Consider the following 10507-nt stretch of genomic DNA (forward strand, 5'->3'; position numbering starts at 1 on the left):
GCATCTCCACCCTGACTGTAGCCACCAACCAGGTAACACGTAAATGAATCCAGTGTGCTGTTCATCAGCCTCAGTATCCACACGGTGCATTTATTTGTCTCATGCAGCGCTAAACAGCCTAAATTAGCTAACTGCCCGCCTACTTAACAAGCTCCATGCTACCCATAATAATGAGTTAATCTACATAACGTGATGACGATGATCATACAACCAGTGTTATTTGGTGAACTGGTCCAGCATATGATCAGTAGACTATAACTGAATATTTAGTTTGTGTAGCTTTATTATTAGCCTACATTAGGTAGAGGTAACACCTGCTGTGACTAATTTGCTAAATGACAAAAAGAAAAAGTAGATTTCTGCCTTTTTGTAGCCTAATGTCAGGAATCAGTCTTGATATTGTTGATCTCTTTTAATTTCCCTGAAAACTGAAAATCATCAAACACAAACTAAGACGTCTGTGTGGAGAAGAACAAGCCTCTGACCTTCTCCTGCTTGCCATAGAGAAAGGCATCCAGATAAACCAAAGACATGGCACCAAGGAGGATGCTCTTTTAAAGCAGCAGAGTGATAATGCTCACACAACTCACTCACTTCTCTAAAGGTCATTTGTTCATTATGATGTCATTTACAGTGTTACCGTACAATGTTTTATTGATCCTTTGTGTGTTATTATTAAGATGTTCAAATAAATGCCATGACAGAAAATGTGTTCCTGATTGTTTCATTTTTTCAAATCTCACATTCTTATATTAAGGCGGCCAGTGGTTCTACACACTGCACAAGGTGCCCTTTTTTTTCACTGATCACCTGCCCCCCAAAATGTCTGTGCACGCCACTGGCTGGTTGTTTGTCTTTATGAGTGTAGAGTAGGTCTGGTCGTGGTCTGTGTTGGATTATCAGAGGTTCTCGTAGTCGTTTTCCTCTTGTTGTGAGGCTGGAGTCCAGTTTTCATACAGGTTAGATAACTGAAAATGAAAGTAAAGAGAGCTGAAATACAGCTGCAACCAGAATTAAACTCCAGATATTTGATATTTTTAGACAGAAAACTGTTTTAGCCAAAATGAAATCTAAAGCAAGATGAAACTGATGCAGCTCAACTATATGTAACTATGTAATGTAAGTTTCCATTTTTTCCAGTGTGGAGAGGCTGTACAAGCAGCTCATGGGAAGTGCATTTTAATCGTCTGTTACCCTCCCGATGAATCGCCACCTTATCTTGGTGGAGGGTTTTGAGTGTTCATGTGATCCTGGGAGCTATTTTGTACGGGGCCCCTGGTAGGGTCTCCCAAGGAAAACTGGTCCTGGTGGAGGCACCAGACAAACAGCGATTCAGAAAACCCTGATGACAATGTTCAAAAGGGAAGCTGCCACTTCGGCCGTATGTCTCAGACACTCGGGTGAAGAGAGGAGCAGAGCTGTCCACTAATCACCACCTGGTGGTGAGTTGGATCTGATGGTGGGGAAGACTGCTGGACAGACCTGGTAAACCCAAACATGTAGTGAGGGTGAACTGGAAACATCTGGTGGAGGACCCTGTCTGTGGGGTTTTCAACTCCCAACTACCGAAGAGTTCCTCCTGCATCTCAGGGGAGGTTGGGGACCTGGTGTAATGGTTCTGAGCTGTGGGGGTTGCTGGTTGTTTTGTTTTCTGTCTGTTTCTGTCTCTCTCCTCCTGTCTCTCTCCCTGGTGGCGCTGAGTGGAGTCAGCGTCAGCTGGCTCCACTCAGCAGTTAGGGTGTCTCCTGATCCAAGCAGCTGAGAGTCATTTGACAATCTACACCTCTGCTATAAAAGACCGGTTCCTGCTTCCATACCCTGCCAGAGCGTAAAATCTGCCAGTGCCTTGGACTCATCAAGTTTTGTTTGCTGGACTGTTTGGAGTAACTACAGAGATCGCTGGTTCTGTTCCTGGTCTGATTCAACTGGATCCTTAAAGCCCATCTATTCGAGTACAGTTGGTTAAAGTAGAAACCTGCCCACGAAGAGACTGGCTGAGAGACCTATCCACCGACCCATTCAGTTTCCCCCAAGCTTGGACTACTCCCAGCCGCTGCACACTCATCTGTTTCCTGCAGCTCAGAAGACCTGGTTCCCGTTCCCCTTTCCCCATATTACTATCATTAAAACCTGTTAAACTGCTGCCGCTCTCTCTACGTGTTCTCTGTTGGGTTCAGCTCAAATCAGTTCCTTTACACCTGGAGTCTGAGTGGTCCATGTTCAAAGCCTCCATTGTAGAAGCAGCTGTTAGGAGCTGTGACCTGTAGGTCACTGGTGTTTGTCGCGGCGGCAATCCAAAAAGTAGCTGATGGACACCAGCAGTGAAGGAAGCCATCAGGCTGAAGAAGGCTTGCTTGGTTTCCTGAAGCAGCCGATGGGTACCAGCTGGCCAAAAGAATGGCAGCTGCAGCAGTCGTGGAAGCAAGACCTCAGGTGTGGGAGGAGAAGAGGCTATGGAGAAGGACTTTCGGTTGGCCTCAAGGAAGTTCTGGTAAACCGTTTGACGTCTCAGAAAAAGGAGGCAGGTCTTTGATCAGGCTGTTTAAAGTCAGGGGGAGAACTGTTGACCAGTACTGGGGATATTCTCAGGTGGCAGAAAGAGCACTTTGAGAAACTTTTGAACCTGGTAAACACATCCTCTGTGGGGGAGGCAGAGCCTGAAGACTCGGGAAAATCTTTGTCCATATCTGTGGCAGAGGTTTCTGAGGAAGTTAAGAAGCTTCTCACTGGCAAGGTGCCATGTGTGGATGAGATCTGTCCTGAGATGCTGAAGGCTCTGGACATTGTTGGACTATCTTGACTGACACGTCTTTACAATGTTGTGTGGGCATCGAGTACAGTACCTGTGGAGTGGCAGACCGGGGACATGGCACCCAATTTCAAAAGGAGGGACCAGAGAGTGTGTTCCAACTACTGGGGTATCACATTTCTCAGTCTCTATAGGAAAGTTTACTCATGGGTGCTGGAAGCCACTGATTTCTGAACACATCTACCTGGGAGGAGACCCCGAGGCTAACCCAGAACTTGCTGGAGGGATTATGTATCCTGTCTGGCCTGGGAACACCTCGGGATCCCCCAGGAAGAGCTGGAAAGCGTCACTGAGGAGAGGGATAAGCAAAGGACAATGACTGGGTGGATGGATGGATGGAGGGATGGATGCTTCATTCTAAATGGGACCACAAGTTATAAAATCAACAGATGACAGACCAGGAATGAGACGGTGGTGGCGTGAAACTCACATTTCTCAGCTGTAACGAAGAACTTGTTCTTTAGAAGGCGTTCCAGGACTAGACGGACATCATCCACATGTTCTTCCAGGTTCCGTGAGTAAATGAGAATGTCATCAAGGTACAAAGATAAAATGGCTAATGTTAATCATATCCTGGAGCACATCATTAATAAGGTTCTCCAAGACGACGGGAGAATTTGTGAGTCTGAAAGGCATTACTAGGTGCTCAAATGTCCCAGAGGTGTATTGAATTTCATCTTCCAATCATCTCCCTCCTTTATTCAGATGAGGTGACAACTGTTGTGGAGGCCCAGCTTAGTAAAACAGCAAATGCAGAACTAATCAGAGGTATAGAGTAAGTATTCTTGATGGTAATATCATTTAAGCCTCAAAAGTCTATGCAAGGACAGAGGGTGCAGTTCTTCTTGTCTTGGAAAAAAATTCCCGCTCCCACACACTGCATGAAAGGGGGGATTTTCGACAGTTAAAGGCACTGAAAATTTCCTTGGAATTTCAAATTAACTGCAATTCTCAGCAGTTTTGAGGAAGCACAAAAAACTACTGAGAATTGTCAGGAATTGAGATGGACGGCTGATCTCCAAGGGGGGGAACTTTCCAGTGTCACTGAAAATGCTGTGAGCTACACAAATGCAAATCAGACTGATGGGTGTGTGTCTGTGGTGGAAGGGTTGGTGGGTGTGGAGGGTGTAAGGTAGGGGGTTGGGGGTGGGGTTGACTTTTCACACTTGAACTGGTTTTTAGAGAAAAAGGACCCTACACAAACAAAACTATACAGTTTATACTTTATTTGAATCAGGGTTCATACAGCTTTTATAAAAGTAACATCAAAGCGCATCACTGGCACTTAACACTGTCAAAATCCTACATCTCAAACTCCATGCAGAGCAGCGTGACTACAGTCACCTTTTCTCTTGTGTTGCTTAACTGTACAGTGGATGTGTTTACCACACATCTGCCAGCAATGCCCTCAACAGGTATTTGAACATTAACATTTTGAGAACTTAAGTGGGATTTTATTAACTCAATCATGCCAGATGGAATAGCCTTCACAATAGTAACAAATTCTCTGTATTTGACTGGAAAGGCTTTAGCCTTTAGGAAGTTTTCATAGCTATAAAGGCTTCCATTATCATCAAATAAGGATGTCACAAAGATTATGTCCCTCCCAATCCAGCTCTCATTATATACACTTTTTTTTAATAGTAATTTGCCCATTGCGCCAAAGTATTTCTTTATGTGGAGAAAAGTTGTGAACATAACACAATTTCCAAGAAAGTAATGCCTGCTGATAATACTTTGAGGGTTTCAGTGGCAATTTAGAAACTGAGAAGTTGCAGCTCATTAGAAATTTTAATCCTCCTACTTTTTTAAATACATTGTGTGGAATAAAATTCCAGAGTGATTCTGGTAGCTCCAAACATTTTTTAAGCCATGTAAATTTGAAGGTAGAATTTAAGTGAAAAAACTTTTAAATTTCTAAATCTCCTTCTGCTGCCTGGAGAAGTCTTTTTTTTTTTTTGACTGTGGCCACACAAAGCAGGCCTGGAGAAGTCTGCTACTTCTGCTGCGTCACTGACGTCATCGCGTTAGAGTTGCTCGTCCAATCACACGCGTCGTCTCGCAAGAACCGCGCGAAAAACGAACGGACAAAGAAGTGGTCTTTGTTACGTGAGTTTCTACAATGGTGGCCCGGTATCGCCAGTCTCACTACAGGCTCCTCGTATGGAACAGCCTGGACATGACCGACTGGTTTCAGTCAGACCTGCGACAGACACTGAGAAGAAACTGTTGAGCGTTATCAGCGGGCTGTCTGCCAGAGAGCACCGCTGGAGGAGAAGCTGGAGGAGAAGCTGGAGGAGAAGCTGGAGGAGAAGCTGGAGGAGAAGCTGGAGCGGTGTCTGAGCTGCAGGAGAGGATGTCCGCCATGGAAGCTCAAATAAATACTTTCTCCAGCGCGAGGGCGGCGAGGAAATTCAGCGGAAAAGAGGAGAGCACAGTCTTAAAATTGTGGTAAGGATATATCCCATTTGTAGAATATTTTTTATTGAGTTTTGGTACAATTTTCTGAATTAGTAACGTTAAGCAGTGATATGTCGTTCTCCATCTTCTCCAAGCTAATAACGGCTTCTTTTACTCTTTTCCAGCTGCTTATAAAACCCATTACTCTGCGCAGGAATTTCCGCTATAGTCAACCCGACATGGCGGATCAGGCGGAGGCGATTAAGTCATCTGCCCAGAGTCGGCAGAGAAGAAAGAGAGTAAGAGATATTACTTTGATTCATTTGATTACAGTTTCATTCATGGGAGTGTGTGTTTTATATAAAATGTGGTCTGATCTTTGATATTATTTTTCTGTTACATTAGTAAATGTATTGATTTCTTGTACTGATTGTGTTCACAGCTGCTGGATGCCAGGAAGACGGTCCTTGCTCCAGACGAAGAGGAGTTCTGGAATGGCATCACAGCAGACATGATGTCGGATGAGGAGGACGGCAGTGTAGATGGCGTACATGGATGGATTGTGTGGCCTCCATCCTTCTGCAGCCAGGAGCTTTCCAACTTGTGTGCTGCCCTACAGGCCAGGCTGGAAGCTGATGGAAGGTACACAGCTCTTCGTCACAGACGTTTTTACAATGGACAGCCGTCTGAAAGACTGAAGCCATTGAAATACGACAGGGCAGCAGCCAGGAACCATTTAATTCCAGAGCTGATGCCTGCGACCAGCCCGGAGTGACATTCAACAATGTTTTTGTTTTGAAATGTATATTTTTTTTGAAACTTTGCACTTTTTTATTTCATTTTTTCCTTTTAATTTTTTTTAAAAACATTTTTTAAAAGAACAGCTTATTTTGATTTGATTTTGTTCAATAATGCGCCTGTTTTTCCAACATGTCTCAAAATGTCATTTTTTAGCCCATTGGTTAACAAGGACAAGTATGCCCATATTTATTAATGCCTTATTAAAATATTAATAAGTATTATTGTGTGTGGGGGCTGAGGAAGTGGGGGGGTGAGGTGGAGGGGGGATTCATGGCCCAGGGGTTGACCAATAGCAACAGATCTTTCAACCAATCATGACACAGTTTTTTTCTGTTGCCATGTCTTGTTTCATCCAATCAGTGACCTGAGTCATGCTAGACAGGAAGGCTGGATGCTAATTAGTTTTCACACCTCTGCCATGCCCCAGGTGCGAAGTCTCACTCCCCCCCTTGCCCCCAGGTGCGACGTCACTCCCCCCCTTTCCCCACCCCCCCACCCCACAAATCGATTCCGTTTTAGGGCGTCCTCAGCCCGTTCTGAGTGGTTGTTCACACCCTGAGAACAGTCAAAGACTGTGGAGAACTAGGTAGGTTTTTCTGAATTCACAGGGTCAATAATCTGGCTTTTCATGCAGTGACAGGGGAGGAGGATGAACAGATGATACCAGGAGCTAGGCATTCATGAATGTAGGTTTTCATTCTTCCAGTTTGGAGAGGATGTACAAGCAGGTCATGGGACGTTCAGCACAGGGGAGCAGGTTTATGGTGCAGTCGAAGGGCTGATGTGGGGGCAAGGAGAGTTCCTTTTCCTTGCTGAATACCTGGGAAAGAGGTACTGCGCAGGAACAGAGTTCATTTTGATCGGTGTTGGAGGTGAAGACGGTAAGGTATCTGGAGTGAGGGCTGAACACAGACAAAAGCCAAGAGGGGGGTACAGAAGGCCATGACAGGGGAATAGCGGTGTGTGGCGTTACTGATTCAAGGTACAGAAAGGTGCTCGGGCCGACGTTTTGGTCCAGTATTGCAGAGAATCCAGATAAACCAAGGACAGCAGAGGGTCCAGGGTGCAGATGGAGGAACCAACAGGTGAGGACTGAGCTAATGAGTCCAGGGTCAGCACGAGCAGGTGGGAGTCCAGACAACAAGGCAAGGATGCAGGACTAATAGGGACCCGAGACAGAGGAACAAGACAGAGAACCTGGACTGACTGTTGCTGCATGATGGTCTGGTATCGAGTGGTGAACTGAGTCTGCCTTTATAGGAGTGGAGGTGGCTGTTTTGATTGCTCCCACCTGCTCGCACGCCAACTCTAGTGATTGGATTGGATGCACCTGCCTGCCAGCTCATGCACACACACATCACCTGAGGATAGAGATGAAGGGAAGGGGAAGGAATAAACTGCCACTACCTGGAGCTCGAGGCAGAGGATGAAGAAATTGAAGAAAAAAGAGATTAAATTATTCTGTTTTCCAATCAGCCCTGTGACAGACTGGCGACCTGTCCAGGGTGTCCCCTGCCTTCGCCCGAGTCAGCTGGGATAGACTCCAGCACCCCCCGCGACCCTAGTGAGGATAAAGCGGTGTATAGAGAATGGATGGATGTTTTCCAACCATTTCTGCTGTCCTGCACAGAAGACATGTCTGCCTTTCTCCTTCTTCATGTTGTTCTGTTGACTTTATATTGAAAATTGAATAAAACAGTGGAGAAAAACGAGTCAGAACTAAATGACAGAAACTCACCTCCATGACCGTTTCATCTGTTTTTCCTCTGATGTTGGTTCCAGAGTTCCTCCTTTTCCTCCAGACGAAGACGACCAACAGAAAACCAGCCGACAGCAAAACCAGCAAACAGAAAACCATCAGAGGCCAGAAGTAAACCGGGTAAGATGAGACAGCTGGAAATAAGACAGAGAAGTTTAAAATGACAAGGTTTAATTTGTTTTGTTTTTGAAGTTTTGAGCCTGAACAGTAGCCTAGCCGCGCGAGACAACCCACGGCAACAAATTTAATTCTCTGCCAGGGTGGGTCTAGTTACCCTCCATAAGGCTCGAGGTTGGATTCTCCTAAAACTGGCCGGACCAATCACCATGAAGTGTAGAGTCAGAAGGCGGGCGTAACTAAGTGACGACAGAGGCGCGACGATTCTGACAGAAACAACCTGCGCACAATAAACAGTTATCTTTCAACTCGGCTTTGGCCACAGCCCTTAAAGATTTGAAGCTAAAATTCAACTTGAAAGATAAACAAAGGACAGCACTGAAGTGTTTCATTGAGAAGAAAGACGTATTTGGACTTATGCAGACGGTATATGGCAAATCCTTAATATACCAGTTGGCTCCGCTGGTTGGGAAGCTAACGGGACTTAGCCACAATCCGGTGCTCTAGGAACTACGTCAGCCTATTCGTTGCACTGATTGGTTGTATACCTACCCAGTTGCTGCAGAGGGATTTGAAAGACAACCTTTTAGCCCGCCTCCCCCCCTGTCGAGTGTTCCTAGACCCTTGTGCCTTCAGAACATGGGTCTAGCGTGGCTAGGCTACCTGAACAGAGCAGCAGAACTTCTTTTTACAAGCTCAGATTGAAATCATATTCCCAGATCTGAATTTAATCTTTGAATTGTTCAACTTCAATAATGGTTTAAAAAATGTAAATTTTTGAATTTTTCAGATTGATGTCATATTCTGAGGACTGAATCTGAAACTATTTCAGAACATCCATCCATCCATTCTTTATACTCCGCTTTATCCTCACTAGGGTCATGGGGGGTGCTGGAGTCTATCCCAGCTGACTCTGGTGAAGGCAGGGGACACCCTGGACAGGTCACCAGTCTGTCACAGGGCTACATATACAGACACACAATCACACTCACATTCACACCTACGGACAATTTAGAGTAACCAATTAACCTCAGCATGTTTTTGGACTGTGGGAGGAAGCCGGAGTACCCGGAGAAAACCCACGCATGCACAGGGAGAACATGCAAACTCCATGCAGAAAGATCCCAGGCCCAGACCGGGATTTGAACTGGGGATCTCCACTACACCACTGTGCAGCCCTATTTCAGAACAACTGAATTTAATTTTAAACTTTCACATTTGGTTTTTACTTTCATTGAATACAGTTTCAGTATAAAACATTCAAAATTATGTAAGATTTAAATCTATTTATTTTACTCACAATTATTCAAGTTCAGCAATTCAGATTCAAAATTGTGTGACAGGAAACTAAATTTTAATCATTTGTTCAATTTGGAATCTCACAATTTAAATTTATCAGATTAAAGCTGCGTTCAAATGAACGTAAAAGCAAAGGTCACCTTTTGAAACTGAATTTGAATTCTAGATCTACCCTAATCAATTCAATTTGAATCTATGAGGGTAGATTTATTTGAATACAGTTTCAATCTAATAAATTCAACTTTAAATTATTTGAATTCCGTTTCTAGCAGCACAGTTCTGAATGTGAATGATTTACAAGTGAACTTGAGCTGAACTTCGATGGTGTGTCTAAAAGGCTGATGAGGTTGAATAGAGGAGATGAATTAATGATGTGGAACCTGTGGACTGGACGCTGGTTTCAGGGACAGATGTTGGGGAACAGGAAGTGGTTGGAGCTGTAGAAGGAATCAGAAACTGAATTAGTGGTGAAACTGAAACAACCAAACATCACCAAGAGTTCAGTGAATAATCCAGGAAACTTCCTTTAATAGTTCCTCAGTGACCAATCAGATACTCTGATGTTGACGTGTGTCTGCTGGTCTGCTGCAGGTAAATAAATAAAATGACATCAAACATTAAAAAACACATCCAGGACACCAGTGATTGTTTCTATGATGTTAAACTGCTGCAGTTTTACTGTTTCAACCATGATACATCCCATAATACTGATGATCAGAGGTGGTTACATGGATTGGAAAGGTTTTGAAAAACTTGGAGCAATTTTTAAGTCATGTTGGCCAATTTTTTAGTAATTTTGTTTCATTTATTACTTATCTAGGAACATTTTTAAATAATTTTTGAGAGAGTTTTGTGATTTTGGAAGAATTTTGATGCAGTATTTTGCATCATCCATTATCCATCCATCATCCATCCATCCTCTTCCATTTATCCAAGGTCTGGTCGTGGAGGCAGCAGATGAAGCAGGTCATTCCAGACATCCCTCCTTCCGGCAATGCTTTCTGGCTCTTCTTGGGGGATTCCAAGGTGTTCCCAGGCCAGATGAGATATATAATCCTTCCAGCGAGTTCTGGGTCTGCCCCGGGGTCTCCTCCCAGGCGGACATGTTCGGAAAACGCCTCCCCAGAGGAAACCAAATCAGATGTCCAAACCACCTCAACTAGATCATTTAGAGGTGAAGGATCAGCGACTTTACTCCGAGCTCCCTCTGGATGTCTGATCTTCTCCCCCTATCTCTAAGACTGAGCCCAGACACCCTACAGAGGAAGCTCATTTTGGCCGCTTGTGTCCTCAATCTTGTTCTTTCGGTCACTACCCAGAGC

General features: G+C 44.5%; 1 protein-coding gene across 1 annotated transcript; it reads left to right on the forward strand.

Annotated features, from left to right (window-relative positions):
- Positions 1–5384: 5384 nt before the first annotated feature.
- Positions 5385–5984, forward strand: LOC127534474 (uncharacterized protein C14orf93-like). Its single transcript, XM_051949704.1, has 2 exons — positions 5385–5508; positions 5652–5984. Exons 1-2 carry the CDS (start codon positions 5449–5451, stop codon positions 5982–5984), a joined length of 393 nt encoding a protein of 130 aa, XP_051805664.1. The 5' UTR covers positions 5385–5448.
- The last annotated feature ends 4523 nt before the right edge of the window (positions 5985–10507 follow it).

This window comes from Acanthochromis polyacanthus, chromosome 6, assembly GCF_021347895.1.
Source record: "Acanthochromis polyacanthus isolate Apoly-LR-REF ecotype Palm Island chromosome 6, KAUST_Apoly_ChrSc, whole genome shotgun sequence".
In the NCBI taxonomy this organism is placed as follows: domain Eukaryota; kingdom Metazoa; phylum Chordata; class Actinopteri; family Pomacentridae; genus Acanthochromis; species Acanthochromis polyacanthus.

Bases quoted from the DNA above. Each gene is read 5' to 3' on its own strand.
- LOC127534474 (XM_051949704.1), top strand. From the start codon at position 5,449: ATGGCGGATCAGGCGGAGGCGATTAAGTCATCTGCCCAGAGTCGGCAG. The intron at 5,509-5,651 runs GTAAGAGATATT...TTGTGTTCACAG, and splicing joins GTCGGCAGAGAAGAAAGAGA to CTGCTGGATGCCAGGAAGAC.